The sequence below is a fragment of the Mustela putorius genome, unplaced genomic scaffold, assembly GCF_011764305.1.
Source record: "Mustela putorius furo isolate JIRA1106 unplaced genomic scaffold, ASM1176430v1.1 tig00003834_pilon_pilon_pilon, whole genome shotgun sequence".
NCBI classification, from domain to species: Eukaryota; Metazoa; Chordata; class Mammalia; order Carnivora; family Mustelidae; genus Mustela; species Mustela putorius.
In genome coordinates, this window is record NW_025421987.1 from 131,351,648 (window position 1) to 131,364,935 (window position 13,288).

General features: G+C 44.6%; 1 protein-coding gene across 3 annotated transcripts in view; it reads left to right on the plus strand.

The window, feature by feature from the left end:
• The window catches only part of UBP1 (upstream binding protein 1), a 57,530-nt gene extending 44,670 nt beyond the window's left edge, over positions 1 to 12,860 (plus strand). For all 3 annotated transcript variants that reach the window (XM_004774185.3, XM_004774186.3, XM_045089069.1), the window contains 7 exons: positions 160 to 214; positions 485 to 578; positions 4,250 to 4,340; positions 4,856 to 4,971; positions 7,067 to 7,209; positions 8,248 to 8,299; positions 10,903 to 12,860. In XM_004774185.3, the coding sequence (XP_004774242.1) occupies positions 160 to 214; positions 485 to 578; positions 4,250 to 4,340; positions 4,856 to 4,971; positions 7,067 to 7,209; positions 8,248 to 8,299; positions 10,903 to 10,940 (589 nt within the window). In that variant the 3' untranslated portion in view covers positions 10,941 to 12,860. The remainder of the gene's footprint in view (positions 1 to 159; positions 215 to 484; positions 579 to 4,249; positions 4,341 to 4,855; positions 4,972 to 7,066; positions 7,210 to 8,247; positions 8,300 to 10,902) is intronic.
• Positions 12,861 to 13,288: the final 428 nt, after the last annotated feature.

The window sequence follows — 13,288 nt, forward strand, 5'->3', positions numbered from 1 at the left end:
GCCTGACCAGTGGTGCCAGCATTCTCAATCACAGATCTACACGCTCTGTCCTACAGTATTATGTTACACTGACCCAGTTTAATAGCCTTTAATGTCTTGGTTTTAAGTGTGTGTGTGTGTGTATAATAATTCTCCTCTCCTTCCTTCTCTTCTCCCCAGCAATTCTTCTTCCCCAAACCATCAGGGAGATGGAGTTTCACAGGCCTCCAGTGAAGTAAGTGTCCTCATCCTGAAGCTGTCCGATGCTCTAAGGGGCCTGCATTTTTGAGGCTCTTACAGGGGCTTGAGGCATCATTTGGGCCTCTGAGTAATCAGACCTGTCCTCCTCTTGAGTAGGTTTGTTTTTTGGTTTTGTTTGGGTTTTTTTTTGCTTTAAACTTGGAGTATTTCTATGTTTTGTTTAAATGTTTATAACTTGCCAGTGACTTGGGTTTTTTATTAAGTTTGAATAGTTTCTGTTTGTGTTCATTTTCCTTGTTAATAGCAACTTCAGCCTTCAGCCACGATCCAGGAAACCCAACAATGGCTGCTCAAAAACAGATTCTCTTCCTACACAAGACTGTTTTCCAATTTTTCAGGTATGTTTTGTGTTTGTGTATGTTTGTGTACATGTGTGTTTTGTGCTTGTTTCTGTACTTTTATTAACCTTGATTTAAAAATTTTTTGAAGTTATGATGGAGTCATACCAGTTTCACCTAGTGGTGATATCCCTGCATTCCTCTTGTGTTAGGAAGCTGACATCAGTAGTCTCCCAGTTCACTAGTTTCAGGTACCTTCATCTTTGTACAGGTGTATACAGTTCTATCCAGTTTCTCTCATTTTATTAACTTCATTTTGAAGTAATTTTGCCTTATTGTCTTCTGCAAAGATAGAGATGTTCTGTGAACCCTTCACTCAATTTCTTATGTAATCATAGTATGATAGCAAAACTAGGAGGGGCGCCTGGGTTAAGCCTCTGCCTTTGGCCCAGGTCATGATCCCAGGGTCCTGGGATCGAGCCCTGCATTGGGCTCTCTGCTCAGCAGGGAGCCTGCTTCCTCCTCTCTCTCTCTCTCTCTGCCTGCCTCTCTGCCTACTTGTGATCTCTGTCAAATAAATAAATAAGATGTTTTTTTAAAAAAATTAAAAAAAAAAAAAGAAGCAAGGGAGATTAAAAAAAGCAACAACAACTAGGAAATATACATTGGTGCAACATGTGTATATAGGTCTGTGTCATTTTATCAACATATGGACTCGTATAACCACTACCAAAGTTAAGATACAGAATTATGACATCACCACAAGGATTTCCCTTAGGCTTCCCTCCCCCTCCCTCACCATACCTACACCCTGGCAGCCCTTAATCTGGTTTGTCTCTTGGACTTTATCATTTCAAGACTATTATTATATACATGGAATCACAGAATATGTGACCTTATGAGACTGACTTTTTCTCCGCTCAGCATGATAATGCCCTTGAGTCCATCCAAGTGATTATGTATATCAGTAGTTCCTCTTTATTGCTATGTAGTAGTAGTGTGTGGTATGAATCTACTCGGATATGGTTTCTGTGTACTTAAGTTCAAGTTTTTTCTTGCAGTGTTAGCTAAGGGAGTATGTAGGTGGGTTTTTTTGGTATTTTTTTGTTTGTTTGGGTTTGGTTTGTTTTTTAAAGATTTTATTTATTTATTTATTGGTTATCACAAGTAGGCAGAGAGGCAGGCAGAGAGAGAGGGGAAAGCAGGCTCCCTCCTGAGCAGAGCGCCAGATGCGGGCCTTAATCCCAGGACCCTGAGACCATGACCTGAGCTGAAGGCAGAGGCTTAACCCACTGAACCACCCAGGCACCCTGTTTGTTTGTTTTTAAGATTCTATTTATTTATATGAGGGAGAGACAGAGAGAGCACAAGTCGGGGAAGGAGCAGAGGCAGAGAATATCCAAGCAGGCTCCCTCTGAGTGTGGAGCCTGACACAGGGTTCGATCACATGACCTATGAGATCAGGACCTCAGTCGAAACAAAGAGTCAAACGCTTAACTGACTGAGCCACTCAAGCACCCCTGTTGATGGAATTTTAAAAGGAACCAAGTGGAGCTTCTCCAGGTGGTGCTCTAGGAAACCTGTTTGGAGAGATAGTGATAGACTATGTGGGGCGGGGCAGCATTTTCCCAAGTGTGTTTGGCCCTGAGACCCTTTTCCTGGCTACACACCTGCTGAGAGTTGCTGGGCCACAGTAAACTGGTAGAGACCTTGCCTTGCCCTCGGTGCTGTGGGGCCAGGGCAGGGCAGTGCAAGGCTTTGAAGGGACAGAACTATGTGCACACACCTGGCCTAGGGGAGAGCTTGATTGCACAAAGAACATGATTTCCTCTTCTGTCAGCCGTTTATTGTTCTACAGGTAGTCATTCCCTGTGTAGTTCTTTGTCTCTTGAAGATTTATTTATTTATTTGAGAGAGAGAGCATGAGAGGGGAAAGGTCAGAGGGAGAAGCAGACTCCCTGATGAGCAGGGAGCCTGATGTGAGACTCGATTCTGGAACTCCAGGACCGTGACCCAAGCTGAAGATAGTCGCTTAACCACCCAGGTGCCCTTTGTCCTTTAAAATTAAAGTAATGGATGAAAGTCTTGCTAGCTTGTAGCCATATTTTTATATTACTATATCTTTGTGAAAAATTGGAAATTTAAAAATTTCATTGGGAATGATAGATCTTTTTTTTTTTCTTTTAAATATTTTATTTATTTATTTGTCAGAGAGTTAGAGCAAGCACAGGCAGACAGAGTGGCAGGCAGAGGCATAGGGAGAAGCAGGCTCCCTGCAGAGCAAGGAGCCCAAAGTGGGACTCGATCCCAGGACGCTGAGATCATGACCTGAGCCGAAGGCAGCTAGCTGCTTAACCAACTGAGCCACCCAGGCATCCCTGGGGAAGATGGATCTTGAACCCTCATAGGAAAGACTTGAAGAGCAGAGTACATACAAAAAGCTCTGGCAGTGGGAACCAAGGGAGGTCCTGTTTCGTGAATACAGGTTTCTGTCTGGAGAAGTTTCAGCTCTTTTTGCTGTGAGCATCGTTCCCTCGGCTTGGCCTCCTGCATTTCCCTTACACAGGAGCTGCCCAGCTAACAGAATGGGGAGGAGGAGCAGGAAGCTGCTGGCTCAGAGCCTGTGGCCATTCATCTTGAGAAAAGGCTGTGCACACGAGTGTCTGTCCAGTTCTTTGTGCGAGTTGAGATTCACACACACATCTCTGGCCACAGCTGTGGGACTCTGCAGAGAGTGGGGAGATAGCCAGTCTTTGCTTCCCTGGCTCTGGAAAACGACTCCTTTAGTGTTCGTGCCTCCTGGAGGTGGGCTTCTGTGGTCTTTATTTCTTTTACAAGGTAGGAAGTTATCAGGCTCTCACCTTCAAGCCTTCAAAAATAGATAACCCCATGATCTTGTTACATACCTAAGCGGGTATTTATTGCATGGAAGTCATGCCTTAATCCCAGAGGGTATCTTAATTATAGCAATAAACTACACCTTGAATGTTAATAAAAAAGAGATTGTGGACACAAACATAAAAAAGTAGGAGAGGATGAACTTCCCTGTAACCATCCCAGCCTTTGGTTGGTTTTGCTCTCTACTCTTTTCCATCCCACTTTTCTAATCTATTTTGAAGCAGATCCTAGAAGCTATGTTATTTACACTTAGCAGTGATTTGGGGAAATCGTAAGTGTAATGTGTGAGTCTGTGCCATGTTTTCGCTTTCATTTTAAAACTGGCTTCTGTGAAAGTAATGTTGCAGAATGTTTGGAAGTTGCAGTATCACTCAGAGGGAGCCAACTTCGGCAGGTCCCCAAAACTCTAGACTTCCATTTCCTCTTTTTGTAAAATAAAACCTTATTATTGTGACCTCAAGGTTAATTATCAGGGGTCAGAATCCTGCTTATCCACAAAACCAGCAGCCAGCCAAAACAAGGTGGGTGGTGAAGTCGTGTACTGGGAACAGACAGCCCTGTAGGCCCCATTCATCTGTCCGATTGACCTGCATCTGGGCTTCTGCGCTCCTCCTTGATTCAGGACATGGAAACGCCAGCAATGTATTTATTTATTTATTTTCTCTGTGGGATAGGGAATGTGTGTGTATGCTCTTGTGTTTGTGTCTGTGAGTGTACACACAGGAGACCATGATGGTTCTGAGGGACAGTTCACCGTGTGAAGACTGATGCTGTAACTAGTCGTGCTGTTGTTTTTCCATCTCTGAAAAGAAGCTCTTTTTGCTGTTCTCCAGGTGCCGACTTATTAAAACTGACAAAGGAGGATCTAGTACAAATTTGTGGTGCAGCCGATGGAATTCGGCTCTATAATTCCCTGAAGTCCAGGTAAAATACAGCGTTTAAAAGGAACTGTTGGCTTGTGATGAGGACAGACTTTTTTGTGGGGAGCTCTGGTGGGATGCTTTCCGGCATGGGCGCTGTGGGGTGTCGGGCCTCGTGCTCGGGAGGAGACTGTTCTGTGTGCACCCTCAGGGCAGGCACTGATGAGGGCAGAGGTAGACTGTAAGACTGTAGAAACGCGCACGCGCAGTACTGATTTCTTGAAGACCATTCAATCGAATCTTACTAACTTTAAATCGCTGACTTAATCTTGAAACTTAAATTTACCAGTATCTGACACACCAGCTCAGTGGTTTAGAGTCTGGATCATCAGATTAGACCACCTGTGATAGTTGGTGTGAGGTGTGTGTTTTTATATTTTTATTAGTCATTTATTTTGTGTAAAGAAATGATACCGTAAAGTTCTCGTAAGGAGATAGAACTTAGAGTCCTGTAGTGGTCTTTTGTACCCGCTGTGGCTTTTCTCCCATCCGCTCATGTGGGGCGTCTTCTGATTGCAGGTCGGTTAGGCCCCGCCTGACCATCTATGTCTGCCAGGAGCAGCCGAGCAGCTCACCGCTGCAGGGCCAGCAGCCGGCTGGCGGCGGAGGCGACAGTGGCAGTGGGACGCCCTATGGTGGGTCCTGAGGGCATCACAGCTTCCCATCACACCCTTTCTGTCACGGAGGCAGAAGCAGGAAGGTCCCGAGCGGGGCTTGGAAGGACCGCTGAGCTGCCTGGGTGGGACTGCGGACAGCAGGAGGGGCAGCGGTGCTGGGGCCAAGGCCTCGGGAAAGGGGAAGCTAGCTGCCTTTCTCTGCTCTTTCCACCACTCTCTGAGTCTCCTTTGTATTTGGCTTTCTGTGCCGGAAAGTGCCAATAAGTGAAAGACCAGCTTGAATGCCTTTTGGAGTTGTGCTGGCTTTTAGTTCCCCGTTAAATCTCAGATTTACTGAAATGATGACTGGCAGCTTGGCAAGAAAGCAGGAGGGTTTTTCTTTTCTTTTTTTTTCTTTCTCTCCCCCGTCCCCATTTTACTGACTGGGGAAAAACCTTAAAATATCACACGTGCAGAGATTCACATGTGTCCTAGCACTCAGTGTGTGGACTTGTCTCCAACAGACAGCCGGCCAGTGCTCTGAGCTGTGTGCTGAGCGGCACCACGTCCTTGGGACACCGTTCTCACACTCCAGGCAATTCTCCATCCTGAGTCTCAGCAGACAAATGGAGTGCTGGCTGAGGGCGCAGACACACCTTGGCCCTTCTCTCCTCTAAATATGGCCCTCAAAAACAAAAGTAGCTAAGCTTTTAAAGGATGTGTTTTCTCACCTGTAAGGTTGGGTACCTCCCCTCTGCCCTTATTCTGAAGCAAAATAAGGGCAACACGCTCAGAACTCTCCAGAAAGAAGTATGTTATGGAATTCACAGAGGAAATCGGGTAGACCTACAAGTGTCCCTTTGTGTTTGAAAAATCACAAGTCTCTTGGGAGCTTTTCCACTTGGTGTCATTTTGACTTTAAAAGCTGTGAGTTTGAAGACTGAAGATGATAAAGTTAATCTGAAAGGATAAAATTCTAAAGGAGCTCTCCAGGTATTAGGATCTTGTGTATCATTTATGTCTATGTGGTCAGGCCTGTTGGACTTGGGAAGGTGTTTGTGGAGGAATGTAGGAAATGTTGGCCAGCTTACCCCTAGGGCAGGGGCATTTCCAGCAGACTTCCTTAAGAGGCCAGTAGGAAATGCCTTGACCTTGTGGACTCTGGAGGCTCTTTCCCACCAGACAAAGTGATGGGCGCGGCCACATTCTGATACAGTTCTGTTGGAAAAGAACAAGTGAGGGCAGCCCTGGGCTTACACAGGCTTTAGTTCGGGGACTCTGCTCTAGATCAGCTCTGTCTCCCCTTGACTATAGTTCCACATTCGAAGCTTTCCATAATGTGTAATTAGCAGAGGTTTCCGTTACTGTAAGCACACGAGAAACCCTCCTGTTTGGGGAAGGTGCTGGAGAGTTCTAGCGTGATGATCTGCTCACTGGCTGGCTTGAGTCCATGACCGAGCAGGACCTGTAAGAGCCGTGCTCACTGCAGATGCACTTGGCAGCAGATGACAGCTGCTGCTAAGTGAAATGTTCCAGAAACACAGGCCTCTGGAGGACGCAGCAGCAGGCATCATGCTTCACATCCTTAGCTTTTTATGTGATGTCTTCTATACCATGTTTCATTCTCTGGGGGATTCCTTCGGATAAATTTCCAGTAGTAGGATTACTGAATCAACAGTGACAGAGGTTTTTTTTATATATTGCTAGACACACATGATAATTTGAAAACTGTTTTCTTCAGCTGTAATTTACCATAAAATCCTTCCATTGTAAGTGTCCAGTTAAGGATATTTTAGTAAATTGAGAGTTTTGCAGTCACTACCACCATCAGGTTTTAGTCCCATTACTCCATAAAGTCCCCTGTGCCCATTTGCAGTTAATTCCTTTTTGTTTTTTAAGAAAAATGAAAACTTCAAATCCTTTTGTACAGATATTACTGTTAACATTTATTAAATTGTACCTGTGACCTTATTCGTTATTATTTCAGTAGTGGGTAAGGGAGGAAAGAAATACTAGTTCCTGTTTTTAATTTATATATATATATTTTTTAATACTTTGAAAGTGGTGGTCTTAGAGATGAGGTGGAAAACAGATCAACAATTACTGCTAAAAAGCTACTTATTTTTTATTTCAGTTTATCATGCAATCTACTTGGAAGAAATGGTTGCTTCAGAAGTTGCTCGAAAACTTGCATTGGTGTTTAATATTCCTTTCCACCAGATTAACCAGGTCTACAGACAGGGGCCCACCGGTATTCACATTCTTGTTAGCGATCAGGTAATATGAACTTGCATGCCATCGCTTTTCCCTTCCACACTGGCATATCCTTTCTCTTTATCACTGAAAAACTATGGAAAAATTCTGTGATCCCTTTATGGAAGTACTCCGGAGAATCCATTTTAAAGAGCTGGTGTCAAATTTGTAAGAATCTAAAACCAGGAGTTTCAGATCTCCTGGTGATACAAGGAATATAAACCCAGATCTGTGGCTTTGGGAATGTTGGCCAGCTTACCCCTAGGGCAGGGGCATTTCCAGCAGACTTCCTTAAGAGGCCAGTAGGAAATGCCTTGACCTTGTGGACCCTCTGCTCCCCTACCCTCCCTTAGACACTCACTGGGAACTTCGGGGTTAGCATGGCTTTGGCCCATTTTATGTCAGAAGTGTTTTCCTTTTGTCCACTATTGGATGATTGATCTTTATTAAAAAATCTTTAAAATATATATATATATATATATATATATTATAAATATATATATATATTTTTAATTTGAGAGAGACAAAGCCCAAATGGTGGCAGGGAACAGAAGGCGAAGGAGAAGCAGAGTCCCTACTGAGCAGGGAGCCTGATGGGGGCTCGATCCGAGGGCCCTGGGATCATGACCTGAGCTGAAGGCAGGTGCTTAACTGACTGAGCCACTGAGGTGTCCCTGATGATTGATTTTTAAAAATGTTAAGGTACTCTCAGTGTTCAGCAACAAACAGGTAATAATAGACCACTAACGCTGTGACTCTTTGTTAAGAGTTGTTACAGGACCTGGCCAGGAAAGCTCCCAGTGGGTCAGGTGGGTTGTGGTGCTATCTCAGGGACCAGACGTGGGCACGCCTGGTCAGCCTGAGGCCCTGCCAGTGTAGCAGGTGCGAATGTTTACCACCTCATGCTGCCTTCATGAGTTACTGTTTTGACAACTGAGTTCTGTATTTGTGCAACAGCATATAGATGATGACATTTTCCTGGAGCTGCTAATTCTACTCTTTTCTGATCAGCTCAGGAAAAAAACAGTTGGATCTTAATTGTTATCTGCTTTATCTTTCTAGATGGTTCAGAACTTTCAAGATGAGAGTTGTTTTTTATTCTTCACAGTAAAAGGTACTTTGCATGAGTGCATGTGTCTTGGAATGCTGAAATCATGAAAGATGGTGTGTGCTTGTAATCAGTAGTCACCTTGTGTGCTTACTTTTGAAAATGCTGGCTTACTAGTTTTAAGAGTTTGAAAAATGAATCAAGAGAATATTTCTAGTGGTTGTAATAGAAACTAACTAACAAATAAGGAAAGGGGAGTCAGTCCCAGATTATTGGGAAAAAGTACTGAATTCAGCCACCATTTTCTTGAGTACCTTGTGTCAGACAGCTTTTGGTGCTAGAAAAGTCTTTTTTTTTTTTTTAAGTTTTTTTTTTGTTTGTTTGTTTTTTTAATTTGACAGAGAGAGAGATCACAAGTAGGCATAGAGGCAGGCAGAGAGAGAGAGAGAGAGAGAGAGAGAGGAAGAAGCAGGCTCCCTGCTGAGCAGAGAGCCCGATGCGGGACTCGATCCCAGGACCCTGAGATCATGACCCGAGCCGAAGGCAGCGGCTTAACCCACTGAGCCACCCAGGCGCCCCTAGAAAGGTCTTTAACAAAACACTCCATGGAACTCCTGGTAGGGAAAGCAAACCAGAATTAGCCACCAGATCCATGCAATTACAAAATCTTTTAAGTACCTTGGAGGAGTGGGTAAGTGGGAGGTGCTTGTGTTTAAGGGGCTGCTGGGTAGGGGGGACTTGGAGGGGATGGGCAAAGCCTCTCTGAGGAGGTGTTATAATGCTGAGACTTGAAGAGTTAGGGGAGATGCCCACCTGAGGAACACCCCAAGGTGTGGTGTAAGGCTGTGTGCACAGGAAAGCGCCAGGCTGCTGTGCAGGGCCAAGCAAAGGCCGTGTTGTTGCCACACAGTATGCGGGGCACACAGAGCAAGAGTCAGAGTACGAGCTGTGGTCTGGTGTGCAGGACCTGGGCATGAGGGTAGCTGAGATTTTATTTGAAATGCATTGGAGACATCAGTGAAGTTGTTTCAACAAAGGAGGAATGGGATGAGGTTTTTTCTTCCACTTTTTTTTTTTTTTTAAGATTTTGAAGTTTTACTTGTTTGAGAGAGAGAGAGAGAGAGAGCAAGAGAGGGGAGAAGGTCAGAGGGAGAAGCAGACTCCCCGCAGAGCTGGGAGCCTAATGTGGGACTTGATCCTGGGTCTCCGGGATCATGACCCAAGCGAAGGCAGTGGCTTAACCAACTGAGCCACCCAGGCGCTCTTTTCTTCCACTCTTACGACTCTGTGAAAGCAGATGGGAATTGGAGGAAAGCTGGAGGCAGGAGAGGTCACTGGGGTCTGACACATTTATGGGCAGGTCCTGTTGGGCTCCACAGTTGAGTGGCACTGTGGCGGTAACTCTTGTTAAGAGCCAGTGGGCAGACGGTGTACCTAGTAGAGAAGCAGGACTGGTTGGGGGAGACACAGTCAAGAGTTCCATTTTATATGTGCTTGGAAAGGCCAGGTTGGCAGTTAATTATTCCCATCTGGAGTGGGCAGGAAAGGCCTGGACTTGAGATGGAATTTGGAAGCCTTTAGTACATCCACAGTGACTCTAAGCCATGGAAGGCATTGCAGTTATTTAGGGAAAAATACTGAAGGAGGGCCCGGATGGGGCTCAGAGGGCTAATGGAGGGATTTTTAAATGCAAAATTTTTATATGAGGAGACTTTTTAAAATCCAGTGGGTTAAGAGCCAAATCCAGGCCTAACACAAAAGCTGCACCTCAGAGAGCAAGGCGCTGTGTCCCCCTTTCCCAGGAGTCCCTCTCGAAGGATGGAGTCCAAAACAGCAGCGCCTGGTCAGCTTCACGTGTGCATGGCATCTTGTGTTTGCCATTCCGTAGGCACACTGTTCCGGTAGGCACAGTAGCTTCACCTGAGCTGGCTCACTCCCTCTTTCACTGTCATAGCCTCTTGTGCTTAGCACTCTTCTGCTCAGAATTTTGTCGTCAAAGCAATACAGCTTTTACTTTCCACAACTCAAATGGTCTAAAAAAGGAAAGTCTTACTGTAATCATATAATTGTGTTCTAAGAAAGCAGTGGATGTTGCTAATGTCAGACATCTTAGCACATCCCCTCCAATCGCAGCATGTTATTCAGACTCCTGTCCTCACGAAAACATTTTTGTTCTGTGATGAATGCCTGTACTACTTCCAGCCATTTCCTGAGAAACACTAGGCCACCAGACAAAAGTAGTGATTTTTTCAGAATGTCTCAGATCTGCTTCTGAGGAGGTAAAAACTTCATTTCCAGGAAAGATGGATGGAAGCACCCAGTGTGCGTGTGTCATGTGGTGTTGGCTGGCCTGGGGCCTGCCCAGGAGTCTGCGCCACTCCCAGCCCCCACCCCCTCACTCACACCATGCTGGCGCTTGTCTCAATCCCCCCTGCCCCGGAGCAGACAGGCAGCAGGGGTACTGCTGCTCATGGGCACATGGGCCCCACACCAGAAAGTCAAATACCCCAACAGGGATTGTGCAGATGCTCTCTCTCTAGACTTATTTCAAGGTAATTTGAATTGGGAAGGGAAGCTATAGCTTTCTGGGAGTTTGCAGTTTAATGGCCTTGATTTTCCTAAGCCCGCCGAAAAGAACTGTGTGTCACATTTCTTTCCTTTTCCTGCAGCTGAGAACGGTGATGGTATCCACATAGTTTTGAAGTGATGTTGTACTTAGTCTGAACTATATTCAGTACCAAATAAAGTCACGCTTAAAAGTGTGTGAAGACTGAATCCAAGAAGTCTTGGGATTGGATTTTACCGTATGAAATGTTTCATATTGAAAACACAAGATGACCTTTCTAATGAGCTGTATGAGAGGCGAATCTCCTCACTGTCACTGCCATAGCCAAGCATCCTCGTGAGAGTGAGCACGTCGGGACAGCACGCGTGCGGCTCTGGGGCCACGTGCTAGCGGGGCTGCCTGCTTCTCTGGCAGAGGCCAGTAGATACAGTTCCTAGAAGCAGCCTTTGCTGTCTTTTTACACTGTATGCGGTTTGGAAATGAATGTAAAAACGTACTGTGGGCATTTACCTTTCTGTGCCAGTTTGGCTTTTATTGCCTGAACCTTATGCTGACCCAGAGCAGGGGTGGGGGACAGTGCTGTTGTGGAGCCAGCACGGAATCTGTCTGCAGATGCGATGTGCCGAGACCGCGATCAGGGGTCAGGTAAGAGGCTTGGCACCTTCTCGGAAGAAAACATGTCTAAGGGTGTGTGTGACGGGCTCGTGCCAGATGGGGAAAGATCCGAGCCAGGAAGGCGGGCTTGGAGCAAACTGCATTATCAAGAGTACCTTGGTGAGAGGATCAGTGTAAATCCTAATAGGTACAAAGACTTTTGTGTTTTTGCTTTGTCACAGATTTATTGAAAACCTTTTGCTTCTGCTTCCATTTTTAGAGTTTTGTTTCTGGTTTTCATTTTTGAAGTCCCTTGCCTTTTAAACTCGTGTGGTATTCCTCCCTTTCTCTGTCCCTCCCCTCCCCACCCCTCCCTGTTCCTGAATGTTTTTAAAGCCCTGTCCCAGACAATGGAAACAGGTGACCTAAGTAGGGGGAAATGTATGGCCGTTTCTGACTTGCTGTTAAGGGGTCTTCATTATCAACAAGTTGAAATTATTTGTGGCAAATGAGATGTCATAAATGAAACACTAAATTGTACCATAAAAATAACGCCCACACTTCTGAAATACGACGAGCTTTAGTACAATCATGGGTAAATATTTTGGTGATTATTTAAGAGGCTTTCTTATACACCACATAATAACTTCTTTTTCTATAAAAAAGGGTGCCTCTTCCACAAAACCAAATGCTTGTCTGCCAGTACACTTCTTAAAGGGAGTCCACTGCTTTTGCAATTTTCCTTTCTTGCTTCGCTCTGCCCGAAGCCTTCCCCATGCACACCAGCAAGCATCTGTGAGGCCCACATGTGGTGTAGTGGACTTTGGTTTCCCTTTAACTATAGCAGCTCTGACCAGTTACCCAGCTGTTTTGGTTCTGAATGTGTTTATTCGAATCTTAACCTTTGTTTAGGCAGAAATAGGAATGAGTAATTTAGGCTTTGAAATCCCCCAGAAGACAAACTACTTCAGTGGGTAAAAGCTTTGACCTTTTGTGTTTAATTCTTAAAGGGTTATTGGATACAGAGAAGCCCAGTCTCTAAATATTTTCATCTTCAGTTTGAAAATATCTGTAACTCCTATAGAACCTAAAAGCAGAGGAACCATCCTTTCTGTCATCTCCCTTTGCTTCCATATGAACACGTTTTCTGTACCAATCACTTGAAAGAAGTGAGCATATTTGTTTTTGCTTGTCTGTTTATTTTAGCATTTCTTTTTGAGTCTCAAAGATACACGGAAATAAATGTCATTTAATGCTGTGTGCTATTTTGAATTCCTCGTCAGGTTTTAGAAGTGGGGTTACACTTAAAAGCTCATTGAACTTGAAATTATACTAAGCAGCATTGACCATTAGTCTGTCCCAGTGAAGCAGGTTAAATTATGGCACCAGCAGATTTGCTACTTTGTTTTTTTAATAGTAGGATGTATACATTTCAGTATAATAAATGTTTTCCGATTGTTTTGTAAATGCGTGTCTCATTTAAAATCACACGTCCTAACGGTGTCCCCTCAAGTCCTGGAATCTGAGGGGGTTCCTTCCATGCATGTGTTTTGAGCACCCCCAAGCCCACATGTTGTCTAAGAGGCAAGACCTATGTGTTGTGTTCTCTCTGGTTTGTTTTCTCAAAGATGATGCAACTGAGGACAAATTATTCCACTTACTGTTCCACACCTACAGAGGAAGCAAACCTGATTTTTTCATCTGAGAAGCCTCACCTGAGCTGCTCTTGTCTTCTAATGAGGTCCTAGGTCATTGAGGAATGAGTCCAGTAACTCTGATAGGTTGTGTCCTGGCTCAAAAGAGACCGTATAGAAAGCCCTGGTCATAGAAATTTTTAAAAACAGAGACTATAATTTACTGACACAAGTCTGTGTTTTATGCTATTTAAATAGCTT